Raw genomic sequence first — 13795 nt, forward strand, 5'->3', positions numbered from 1 at the left:
CCCATCCCCAAACCTCTTTCGGGGGAACTTTCACCTCCATCCCCATCTCCACGTGGAAAAATTCTCCATCTTCGGGTTCCTAAACAGGACAATCCCTGCGGAGATCTCTAATTACAGAAGAAATTGACATCTCTAATCAACCTTGTGTGTTCCACAGATTCTGATTGAGATTAATCATTGCTAGCGTGAAAACTTCGTATCAAATATCATAGAAATCCCAAAAAAAAATTAAAGTGCTATAAAAAGATCAACCACGAAGAATGACAAACACAAGAGACCCCAACCAACCAAATCTCAAGAGACTCGACGCCACACCCTATCAAACTCTACTGATTCCAACAAAAAATAGGTTGCATACCCCTCTTGTAAAAGGAACATGGGAGTGCCATAATTTTTACCTAGAAATCATTTTCAAGATAAAAGTTTCACCATATCGACATAACACTCAGAAAAAAAAGTTCCTTCTGAAAAGCAAACATCATTTCACGAGTTCCAGATAGTCCACAGAATAGTTTGTCAAATTAACATCCACCCTAAATAAAATTTCTATTATAAGTGAGAAATCAAAGCAATCAGGAAAGTAATACATTTAAAACTCTAAAATGCTAGCACCAATCATACAATTATCCAATACTAGAAGTACTTAATTAATGACTTTCGAGTTATAAAAGCATCAATACAACATGTAATTTAGGCCATAGATTTTAGAATATTACGAGACACAAATCATTCTCCCAATTCAGCACAATTGTTTTTCTGAATGAGATATAGAGGATACATACAGGAAACATATGATCCAATATTCATTTATATGACATTTTTCCTTGCCCTTAATTATTTCTTTTGCATAGTCAGAGGGATTGATTAATATTAGTCCTCAACTCAACTAGCTAGCTAGATCTTTGGAGGAATACGCCTTGTTCTTGTTTCTGGAAGTCCAATGAACAATTCAGTCTCCACATATGAACTTGGACTACTTTGATCTACATAGGGTTCAGCCTCTTGTACACTTTCTCTCTGAGACTTTTTTGCTGCCTGTGATGAATAGTTACCATACTGCAAACAAATTTGGATTTCTGAAAAATTTGTAAAACCATGGGAGGCTATTTCAAGTTTGATATCAAAAAATTAAACTCACCTTCTCAGAGAGCTTGACATTTTCAGCAACTAGGGCTTTTTCCTGAAATGTATTCAAAACAGTATTAATCAGAATCTTTTTTATATAATACTAACAAAGAGTGTTTTTAATGTACATAACTTTTGAGTAGAAATTTAACTACTAACTAATGACAAACTTAAGCAAATGTTTGCATCGACAATGAGGTTGGCAAAATTATGGTAACACCGTAATTTTGTAGAAATTAAAAAGTATAGCTTTTGTCAAAAACTATTAGAGGATCAGATGGGTCACATTGAGTGACGTCTTGACTTCTCCAAGTTGTCATCTTGTCACACGGAGCCCTATTTCCAAGTTTCATATTGGTTAGACTTTTCATCAGGCTAATTGGTCTTACGTTTTTGATGACGGAAGTCCAATATTCACAAAACTTAAGTTTTTAACCAATCTGAGACTTGTGTTTAGGATTTCGTGTGACTTCACATCAAAGTTGGCAAGTCAAGAAGTAACTCATCGTGACATATCAACATTTCTAATAGATGGAGCATTTTGAGTGAATATAAGCAATTTCGAGGAGCGAGTCCTAATTTGAGAACATTTAAATTTACAATTTCAAAACCCAAAATATTGGTTTACTCCAATAACAAAGGTGGCAATCCGTGCGACATTTTTATTTTTTTTATAAAAGATTAGTGAAGTGCAAAAGTATCATTGTAAATATTTAGCTAAAATCTCAACTATGTTGGCATCCTAAACAACACCAATTCTTTCTAGCATCACAGGCCAAATTTATTGATTAAAATCAAGAAGATAATATAAAAATTGGAGGGACTAGACAGAAATCCAAAAAATAAAAATTTAAGCAAATCTATAAGATGTCAACATACAAACCGTAACATAACATCCCAACCAATTTACAAGGCACCAATATGACACTAATTTCTAACATTTTCTCTTATAAAAAAGCAGATGCAAATTTAAATTACCACCCTATTGTAGAAAAATATAAACACCTTACCTTTTCTTTTAGCTTCTCAATTTGTTCCCTGAAAACCTGAGTCTGAAAAATAGAAATTTTAAAATATCTATAACTTTAAATTTACATAGAATTTTTTTGAGATTATATATACACGGACAATGTAAAACTTTTTTACATATGCATCTAATAAAATCTCGTTATAGTGCGACTTTTATAGGTTTGTTTCTATAATATAGCCTCAAATGCCAACATGTCATAAGTTGATTGGATGCATGTGTAAATTAATTTTACATTGTCGGTGTATATAAATTAAATCCAATTTTTTTATCGCTAACCTTTTTTGTTCGAATTTTGGCTACACTTTTCTCCAACTGTTGCTCTATCTTTTCTAGTTCTTCAATGGAACAAGACCCCAAACCATCTCCTAAGAATTTCCTGAGTATATGAAATTACAAATGCAACATATTCTTTTTATTATTATAAGCAAGGGAAATCAAACTTTGAAAAAAAAAAAATTCAACAAATGAATATGGATGTATGATCTTTAATCAACCGTTTTGAAGTCTCAAGAAGGTCAATCTTCCTCCTCATGTTTTCTGCTTCTTCCTTCAAATGCTGTAAATATAATCAAAACAATTTCATTCAAACTTCAATTTACTGTGTAGAGTTTTTCACTATATAGTGCTGGAATTGATCAAGTTTATTAATAAAATTTCTAATCATAAAAAAAAAACTTAATAGAGTGACAATTTTATAGTTAATAGTTTAAATTAAAATAAGAAATAAAAACCCAAATTTTCTTAAACAAAATGCACCTCAAATATTTCTGCAAAAGCTATCTAGTATTTACTCTCTCAGATAAGAGTCTTTTTAGAATAGTGACACCAAATTAACTAAGTGTATTTTTGCACATTATTTTTTTATTATACCCTCATTTTAATCCACCAATAAATTTCTAGTTATATATACACACAAAACAAAAAAAACAAAAATTTAATATGTTATGTACAATTTTTTTTTTAAAAAAATACATACTTTAGTTTTTCAAATATATAAATTTAATTAGTTTTATTAAAAACATAAAGGTAATTGACAAATCGTATCCTTAAAATATCAAAACGACAGACGTTAAATCCAATGAAAGACAATTAAAAGTATAGGAAGAAATAGTAACTAATATATAGGCATTGCAGTTATGTAAGAGAAACACATATTTCTGAAGCATCAATGTTATTTTTTGAAACAGTCATCTAGAAAAGCAATCATATGTAAATTATAGATGATGAAGACAATGATGGCGGATTCTAGGGTGGGAGACCATGATAGGTCTCTCACCGATGAGTCATGTGTTATGTGGTCTGGATTGAATGTGTACATGATATTATGATGTACTGTCTGTATTAAATTTTTTTTTTTTGAAAAAAAAGTTTTTGATATTTTTTTGGGAAAAAATTATCAATTTTTTTTCCCGAAAAAAGTTCCCGATTTTTTAGGGGAAAAGTTTCGATTTCAGATAAAAACAATTCCGGAGTTTTTCTGGAAAAAAAAGTTTCCGTTCTTTTTTTGGGAAAAAAGTTTCGGATTTTTTCCGAAAAAAAGATTTCGATTTTATCTGGAAAAAGTTCCGATGTTTTCCGGAAAAAAGTTCCCGATTTTTTGGGGAAAATAGTTTCGAAATGTTCATCTGAAAAAGTATTGCTGATACAAAAAAGAGTGAAAAAACAGAAAATATTTAAAACTTTTTTTTCGAATAAAATATTAGAAATTTTCCAGAAAAATATCGGAAACTTTTTTTCCAGAAAATATCCGAAACTTTTTTCCGAATAAAATATCGGAACTTTTTTCCCGAAAAAAAGAACGGAATCTTTTTTGTTCAGACAAAACCTCCGAAATTGTTTTTATCTAAAATCGAAAATTTTCTCCCGAAAATCGGAAACTTTTTTCCAAAAAAAAAATCGAAAATTTTTTCCACAAAAAAGATCGAAAACTTTTTTTCAAAAAAATCGGGAACTTTTTTTCAAAAATAGAAAATAATATAATACTGATAGTACACCATAATATCACGTACACATTCAATCTGATCCACATAACACATAACTCATTGGTGGGAGACATGCTCTACTAACTCACGCTAGCATCCGCCGACAAGGATATGTAATTAACCACCTGAGTATTTTCAACTGATTCAGATGTTGTTGTAGTATTATTAATCTTGCAATGACAGCGGTATCGTCCAATTATTTCTGAAACGCTGCATCATTAAAGTGATTGTCACTGATTAATTGCTAATTAGTTAGAAAATAAGAAAACAGACAAGGTAATAACAATAGATGATCAATATCATCTAAGGGTTATGTTTTACATCAGAGTAAGGAAATATGAAAATGGAAATTAGAGAATGAGAAACATATGATTTTGTAGTAAAAGTTAAATATCAATAGCATAAGTAAATTGAAGAGAAAATAGAAAGGAAAAAAGAAACTGTGATTCATCTGAAAGCTCTAAGTAGAAAAGGAAAAATAATGTAATCCCTTGAAGGGACAACTCAAAACATACAATCCAAGATCTATAGTAGGCATTTTTCATTCCGAAGATCGGTTCAATCTAGATCATCATAATAAATTCCTTCAAATATGGTGTAAAATCAAGTTCGTTCATCCAAATGATTCCCGACTTTGCAATGAAGGGAGATCTCAAAAACCTTTCCACTAGATCTGCTTTTAGAACCCAATGTAGTCAGGTTCTTGCATCGGGGCATAGGTTCATGCGATCCTACGAGCTCGTCAAGGCCAAACGAGCTTAAAACTTCTTTAGGTTCGTTTTTGGGCATGTTTGTAGTCAGGTTCGCGTTTTTTGTGCGGGTTCATAAAAAAAAATGAGTTGGGCCACTGGACTTGCAAAACGGGTTGGGCCTTGCACAAACCGGGTCGGGTTATGGCATAACCAAGAATAAACGTGTTTTCTTCCCCAAAGAAAAGTGTGGTTAATTTGCAAATTCAAACCTAAAAAACAAACGTGTCTCTCTGAATCTCATTGCCGCTTCCTCATCTCTTTTGCAAAGACATGCCATCAATGAAAGTTCTAGCCGGCGCCGTCTTGAGCCTCGTCGGCGGTCAGTGTATGTACTCCTCTCTCACTTTCGCTTACTCCTCTCTCGCTTTCAACCATCTCCTTCACTTTCGTTCAAATCTTCTAAACTCGTCATTTCACTTTTAAGTTTCAACACTTTATTTTCATCCAAACCTTCTGTTTTAATTTTTTTTTAACCCTACCATTGCTTCTTCTAACCCTCTTTTTTTAACACTAATGTTTCAACCCTCTGTTTTCAATCATACCCTCTGTGTGCTTCTTCTAACCTTGTTAATCGCTTCCTTTAACCCTGTTAATGGAGCTTCAAATGTTGGAGCTTCTTATAACTCTACTTTTGCTTCACCTTCTGCTCATGTTACCATTCGTCCTAGAAATGTACTCCCTCCGGTCCTTTTTGTAAGGAGCACTTTGGAAAGAAAAAAATTTGGTCTTTTTTATAAGAAACTTTAACCAATTTTCAAATGTTTTAAATGTTTAATTTCACTTATACCCTTATTTATTATGGGAGAGAATATTAAAAATAAGTAAGTTAGTTGAATTAAGAGTAATTAAATAAGGGTATACATGGAATAAATTTAAATTTATAACAATATTAAATGAAAATAACTTGTACAATGTATTTCCTTGGTATGTGTAATTTTTTCAAAGTATTCCTTATAAAAAGGACCAGAGGAAGTAGTTGGAAATCAAACTGATCCAGCAAGGCTATATGCTACATCGATTGATTTAAAAACAAGAAAGGTGTAGTGTAAATTTTGTAACCTTCCATTCACAGGAAGTGCAACAATAATTAAGCATCATTTCGCCAGAACTAATAGTAATGTTAACCATTGTACAAACTGTCATCCGGGATTTAGGAAAACAATGTTGTATATTGTTAATGGCTTACAAATACACTTTCTGAAAAAGTTAAATGTTGACCTTAACATTGAAGGTGACAATCGTGGTGGTGATGCTGATCTTGAGGTTGGTGATGGTGCAAAGGGGAAAAGAAAAAGTCAAGGGGAGCTAGCAACTAAGGATTTGTTCAAAAGAGGGATGACAAAAACTAAACAAACCACAATCAACTGTGTCTTTAAGAAGGATATCAGAGAAGGTGCTTGTCAGGATATTGCTCTTTTTTTTACAATAATGTTATTTCGTGTAATGTTGCTAGGTCTGATGAGTATCTTAAGATGTTTGACCTTGTTGCAAGACATGGTTTAAGATTTAAACCACCTTTTTATCATGAAATTAGATTTAAATATTTGGAATTTTATTATGGTGAGATTAGTAAGGTCGTTGCTGGATATATGCTTGATTTGGAGAAATATGGATGCACAATAATGACTAATGGTTGGACAGATAGGAAAAGAATGTTTCGGTACATAGTCCCAAGGGAACTCTATTTCTATAGTCCATTGATGCATCCGATATAACCAAGTTTGCAGCTAAATTTTTCAAGATGAATGATGGTGTAGTTGTTGAAGAGATTGGAGAGGAAAATATTGTCCAAATTGTTACGGACAATGCGACGAATTACAAACCAGCCGAGAAATTGTTAATGCAAAAAGAACTAAGTTGTTTTGGACACTATGTGCCGCACATTGCATCGACTTGATGTTGGAAGATTTTGACAAGAAGATCCTTCTCCACAATAAAAAAATTGTTAAGGGAAAGATCACCACCTACATATATGATAGAACAAGAACAAGTCTTATTTCTATGATGCATAAGTTCACTAAGAATGTTGATTTGATTCGTCCTTCATTGACCCGTTTTGTGATATCTTACTTGACATTGGGTTGTTTGAATGATCATCAACATGAATTGATTGATATGTTCAAATCAAATGAGTGGAAGACTAGCAAACTTGCTAAGCGTAAAATGAGATTTATGTGAAAAATGTTGTCTTGAATAAATTGTTTTGGAAGAATGTTTTGACTTGTCTAAGAGGCGTTTTCCCAATTGTTAAAGTGTTATGCATGGTGGACTCGAAAGAGAGGGAAAGCCATGTGATACCTTATGAAGAAATGGATCTTGCAAAAGAGAAGATTACAACAAACTTTTAATGGAGTTGCTAGGAGGTAACTAATTCAATTCTTTTCACTTTATTCTTTTGTTTTATAATAATTAGATTAGATTAGATTTACCTTGTATGAATACCAATTCAATTTTGTAGTCTTTTTTAGATACAATCATTTAGGTTCACACACTATAAGAAGAGGTAACTTATACAAACAAGTATCTATTGTGTTTTCATTTATGTTATAACTTATAATCGTTTAGGTTCACACTAAGAAGAGGAATCACTTAAAGCAAGTCACGATGAATAAGGTAAAGAATGATAGCTATGAGATTGAAGAAATTGATTCGGAAGATTAAGGAAAAGAATGAATTGAGAATGTGGAGGATGAGGAAGATGAAGGAGATCACATCTCACTTGATGTTTGACAAGATGCTAGTATCGGTGATGTTCTTGGTGATGATTTGGAACATCCTCCCATTGATGATGAAAATGATATTGATGTCGTTGAAGTGGAAGAAAATGAGGATGAAGATGGTGGATCTTGAGGACTATCAAGATTTTGGAATGGAAGATATTTTAAATGATTATGTCTTTTGTGAATGATATTGATAGGTCCTTTTGGAACGATGATGATGAAATATTAATTAATTAAGTTTATTTTGTCCATGTATTATATTATTTTATGTGTTTGTGTGTATATGTATATATGTGAAGTTACAATTTTACCCTTGAGTAATATCTCATGAATCGAGTTATGAACCTCGAGCTTACGATCCTCCACCAGCCTACCGATCCTACGTAGGATATAGAACTTGACTACATTGGTAGAACCTCCTCCATTTCAAGCCATTTTTCTATCGTTGTCATCAAATCACTTAGCAGATATGTATTCTTGTTCTTGAGGCTTCATTCATGGTCAAAGCTTTGCACAAAAATCCTACTAGGAAAATTTGTTTCCAATGAATTGCATGAGTCAATTTTCGACAAGAAAACGAAGCATATGCAAATGCCTCAAAAAAGTCTTATTCTACCTCTTCAACACTGTTTTGGATTGGTAGAACAAGATATCCAGGACAACAATACTACAAGTATCGAAGAGCGGGACGCGAAGGAGACATGCATTTATGATACTCCTTCCAGTCTCATATATAAGCAAAAATTATTTTTCTAGATTCATTCAAAAAAAGATGTATCTTGTCTATAATTTGAACTAGATACATTATTTTTGTAATGAATCTAAAAAGTAACTTTTGCTTATATATGAGGCCAGATGGAGTATATTGCCATATTATTTAAGATATGACAAAACATGATTGGATATTGCATGTGCAAAAAAACTAGTCAGTGTATAAATTCAATCATTAATAAATACTTGAAAATATATGTATGTCATGCCATGTTATCTCTTTTCAATTTTTTACTTTAATTATTTTTTGGTATGAAAACAGGTTAAGCAATACTGCCCAAAAAATATGGCAATATAAGAAACTATCAATTAAAAATGCATATATGAATATGTGTTAGTGCCATCAAGGATATAACAATATGTATAATGTTAACAAATATTCACATCATGTGATTTAAATTTCTATAATCAATTTCTTTTCTACGTTTTTCTCTACGTGATAGTCTTATTCAAAACACTATTAGACATTTTCTAGCCTTATTAAAACTTAAGTTAGATTCCAAAGTCAATTTTCTCACAAATTGATTATTCTACAATTTCTACTCATATTATTATATGATGCTTTATAATAAAGATAGGGGAGCTTTTACGGTACATTTGAATAATTTAAATATAACGGTACATTAGGTCGTTAAATTGATAAATTAATAATTATTTTTAGGAGTTAAAAATCTATTAGCCGATTATTGTATTTTAAAGATAATAATATCAAAGGAAAAACACAACTTCATTGTTTATAAGTATTATACTAATTTTTTAGCATTTTTTCATTAAAATAATTCAATATTGACGATTATTATGAATAAAATTAAAAATATATCAAATTTTATATTTTTGACATTTTTGGTAAATAATATTTTATTATTATAATATTTTTAATGATATAAAACATGATTTTTTTTAAAAAAATATTCATTTATCTACTAATTTAATAACCTGATGTACCGATACATTAAAAATTATCTAATGCACCATAGAATTTGCCTAAAAATATTTATTTTCATATTCTTGAATTATATTGAAATTAAAATATATAGAGATGTGCATCGAGGGACCATTATACGATAAGTATTGAGCAATTATACAAATGAATTAAAAATAACGTATTCATTTAAAATTTTAAGATATTAATTAATACATAAATCTTATAGAAGGAAATATATAACGAAATTTGATGATTAATGATAGTTAAAAAGTGAAATGATAAAGAACTCGAGTGTTTGATCTTTACTTCCAACATACTAATAATTTCTAACAATATTATCATTGGTCGGTCGAATGTATGTATATATAAAACATGAAATTAATTATATTATGTATATATCAAAAAACTTACAATTTTTTTAAGAATATCGTGCGTGTCTATATATATATATTATATAGTTAATTATATATGAATATAAGAATGAAATTCAAAATCACATGATGTTCAAAGAAATATTCATGCTCATTTTTAAACTAATTAACAAATATTAATGTTAGTAATTTTAATTTATAAATGTTTGTTTAAATATATATATAACTTCACCATGATGACCAGTCTCAGAAATCACTTCCATGGTTATTGTTTGTGGCGTCGAATTATGCTAAAATATGTACAATGTGATCACACTGCACATTCCATTATTTTATTTTTATTGGAACATTACCAAAATTAATTATTAGAATACCACACATTATCTGTAATGATAAAAAAAATGAACTAAAGTACGACCTTTAACTTATACAAAAATATTATATTTATGGCATTGATCATAGGTATTAGTATTGGGAGTTTGGCGTAATTCATCTCTACAAAACTGGTTTTGTATAATTGAGTTGGGCTCAATACTCAAATCTAAAATAATGTTAGAGTCTCTCCACAAACTGCTGAACCACTAACTATCATCAGAACAGTTGCTTTCATCAGAAGCACAAATTTTGATCTTGCAAGAGTGTGCAAGTGCAAAGCTTGGGACACAACAGTTGCTTTCAATAACTCTAAATTCTTTGAAATTAACTATCTTTCTGACTATAAGATATTGGGGATCGATCATATTAATCAAATCTTGGTTTATGTGGTGCGGTTTTTTTTTTTTTGTTGGAAAAGGCAAATAGAAGTTTATGTGGTGCAGATAATTATTATATTATTATTATATAAGAATAAAAACACTCTCTTATGATATCTTTCACTTCATCGTAATAGTAATATGGAAGGTGTATGTCAGTGCTTGCTTAGTACATATGATAAAACAACCACTGTGTTAGTCCTTTGCTTTTTTATTTTATATAGTTTGGTCCGAGTTTTAAAACATTAATAAATATGAATTTTAAAACACTAATAATTTTAATCCTATAATATATTGTAATGGACAGTGTACCCATGTACTCTATCTTTCTTTCTTTTCTTTTTTTACTTTTGTACTCCATTTTTTTTTTTCACCACCAATAATAGGTGTCTAATCTGATTCGAATGTCAGTTTTTATATAAAGTGATTTCAGATCCCTTCCACTAATCATCACTGGACTAAGTAACGATTAGTATATTGTACTCAATGTATATGTTTAATTTGGCATTAAAATATCTTTATTGTTTTATAGTTTTAGATTTTATGTTATTTATGTGTTTGAGGTAATGTTTTGGATTATGTTAAAATCTAGTAGCTTCATGCATGGCACATTTTTTTTTTTATTGTGATAAAGGAACCAAATTTTAGAAACTAACCTTTTTTTGACACAAACTAACCCAACCACTAATTTATTAACATTGATCAATATTCCATTCAAAAGGATATAGTATATATACAACAATAGTCATAACATAAACACAATTGATTTGTAACTAACATTCTATTTTGGTGATTTTATTATGTTTATTATGCATTTCTTGTGCTATTGGGTCTAATTAAAGTATTATAAATATAATCTCTTTTGCCTTAAAAAACAAAACAATAAACACAAAGAAAATTATAACCTCAACCAAAAATTAAAAATTAAATATGAAATGATATATAAAATTATTACTAGATGCAAATCACATGATTTGAGAAAAAATAAATTAATTAAATATGAACAAACCTTGAGCTAGCAAATTCATAAAGCCTTCCTCTTGGTGAGAAAACAATAAGAGCAACTTCAGCATCACATAACACTGACAACTCAAAAGCTTTCTTCAACAAACCATTTCTCCTCTTTGAAAATGTTACTTGTCGACTTGTTGCATTTTCTATACGCTTCATTTGAGTTTTTCCTCTCACCATCTTTTCTTGTCTTAGCTAAATCATAGCACAAAAAATTATAGGGTATAAAAATATAAAAATATAAATACTTAAACACAAAATTTAATATATAGTCACAAGATCGTCCTCAAGATGGAAAAATTAAACACAAAATTTAAAACTTTTAAGAAAAAGAGGATGAAATATTAGCCTTTAATTAGATCTAGCTAGAAAACTATAGGAAATAGAATGAATTTTTTTTAAAAAAAAAAAAAAAGATTAGAAAACTCACCTCTCAATAAAACCAAAAGAACAAAAACTCTTCAAGGGTGTTTGAAATATGATGGATGAAAGAAATTGGGAATTAATTTGATGAAAAAGCTAGAAGAAAATAAAACCACAAGTAAAAATAAAACCTTTTTCATTCATTTTTCAAAGAAAAGAAAGAGACATAATTGTCAAAGTGTATTTAATTTTATGAATAAATAAAATGGTGTAATAGCTTCCTAGAAAGGGTCTAAACACCTACAAATATTTAAGGGATTCTCATATTATAGGTGAACTTACCAGCAACAAGAAACTTCAAATGGAAGTAGATTTGCACCAAATTGGAAAAATCAAAGAAAATATTATGAACCAAGGAATGGATAGAAATAAAGGGTTGAGCCTAAAAAAGGAAAAGAAAGAAGAAAAAGGTAAAAAAATAAATGAGAGTAAAGGAATCAAAAGAAAGGAGAAACTAAGCATCCCCAAAAGTAGTGATAATACATAATTGGTGTAACTTCAAGGAAAAAGGTTGAATTTGGGTTTGACTATCATTTTTGGCTAAGAGAGAATGAAAATACACAAACCTACTTTTCCTTATTAATCAACCTGATCCCATCTTGCTTCCACAAGCTACCCTGCCATATTAAGAAACAAATGATTTTTTTGTATTAAATAATTTGCTTGTTTTGGTAAAATCAGACTCTACTTGCCCAAAAAGAGAAATTCAAAGATTAAAGTGAAAAGTCATATGAAAATGATACTGCCAATTTTTCTATGAAAGGAAAAGGAAAATAGGTAAATATAGGACAGATATAGGAAGCAGTAGATTAATGAAATCTCTGATAATATATACTTCCTCCGTCCCTTAATATAAGTCCCCTTTGGAATTTTTCACGCTTATTAAGAAAAGTTGGTAGTGTAATAAATGTGTATTTTTGGGATATTACAATTACTATATTGTCCTTTGTGAAAATATGTATTTGTAGTATTTTTATGTATTTCAATGTAAAATAGGGTTATGTTTGAAAAAGTAATAATAAATGTGTCTAGGGAATTGAAAAATGGCTTATATTTAGGGACAAATTTTTTCTTTGAAAAAATGCTTATAATTAGGGACGAAAGGAGTATATCTTTGCCAACTCATCTCCCAATGGCAATGGCAGGTTGGTGAATGGTCATTTTGTACTTCTAACTAAAACGTGTAGAAATAGGATTCTAGTATGCATTTGATTGGCATTTAAAATTTTAACTATCATAGTTACATTGGTTGGTTACAACTATATCATTCTTTAAATAAAATCTCACTTTATCGAAGAGTACTTAGATGAAAAGATACGGGTCTCTTCTAATTTAATTAAGGTATAGATTCGATTTTGGCTTGGGCTTGCAGTTATGCGTTATCCATTTGTGTTTCACAAGACTCGAGGGATTAAAATTTACAGTTGCGCGCAGATGATAATCGGTTTACACAAAAAAAACCTCACTTTGATTTATGAGAGAAACATTTTTTGGCTAGTCTCACATTTATAAAATCTCCTCTTTTGTTCTTGAGATGAAAAAGATGAGAAATTAGGGTTTAGGTCTTGAAGTTAATTTTTGGTTGAATTGTTCTCTCCCTCATACAAGAGTCATCGGATAAAAAATATTAGTGTGTGTTTTCTTCTACTCTTTTTATTACTGCTTTTTTGATTGATTGTGCCATTCAGGTTTATTCCATTGAGTAACTGGAAGAAAATTTTTTTTTACATAATATGACATCACATCTATATTTACCTCACATATTGAAGAATTAAAAATGATTATTTACTCTTAAACAATTCAAAAACTTTAAATAAAAGATGGTTAAAAACAGTAATACCTGAAGTAGTGCAGGAACTGAGGCGTCATAACCAACGAAATGGTACAATGTTAGAAAAAACATGTCACTTTCATCCGTACAACAACGTACGCG

General features: G+C 30.0%; 1 protein-coding gene across 8 annotated transcripts; it reads right to left on the bottom strand.

Annotated features, from left to right (window-relative positions):
• Positions 1–623: 623 nt before the first annotated feature.
• On the bottom strand, positions 624–12643 carry LOC123899112 (MADS-box protein SOC1-like). 8 transcript variants are annotated; one of them, XM_045950175.1, is made up of 9 exons: positions 12433–12643; positions 12145–12157; positions 11438–11634; positions 4263–4347; positions 2650–2711; positions 2432–2531; positions 2136–2177; positions 1139–1180; positions 624–1056 (listed from the first exon to the last, which is right to left on the bottom strand). In XM_045950175.1, the coding sequence occupies exons 3-9, from the start codon at positions 11617–11619 to the stop codon at positions 895–897; spliced, it is 675 nt and encodes a 224-aa protein (XP_045806131.1). In that variant the 5' UTR covers positions 11620–11634; positions 12145–12157; positions 12433–12643; the 3' UTR covers positions 624–894. The 8 variants fall into 8 exon arrangements, with proteins under 8 accessions (XP_045806131.1, XP_045806132.1, XP_045806128.1 ...); XM_045950176.1 differs by having other exon boundaries at positions 12429–12643; XM_045950172.1 differs by having other exon boundaries at positions 12145–12244; positions 12433–12641.
• Positions 12644–13795: the final 1152 nt, after the last annotated feature.

The sequence above is a fragment of the Trifolium pratense genome, linkage group LG7 (assembly GCF_020283565.1).
Source record: "Trifolium pratense cultivar HEN17-A07 linkage group LG7, ARS_RC_1.1, whole genome shotgun sequence".
In the NCBI taxonomy this organism is placed as follows: Eukaryota; Viridiplantae; Streptophyta; class Magnoliopsida; order Fabales; family Fabaceae; genus Trifolium; species Trifolium pratense.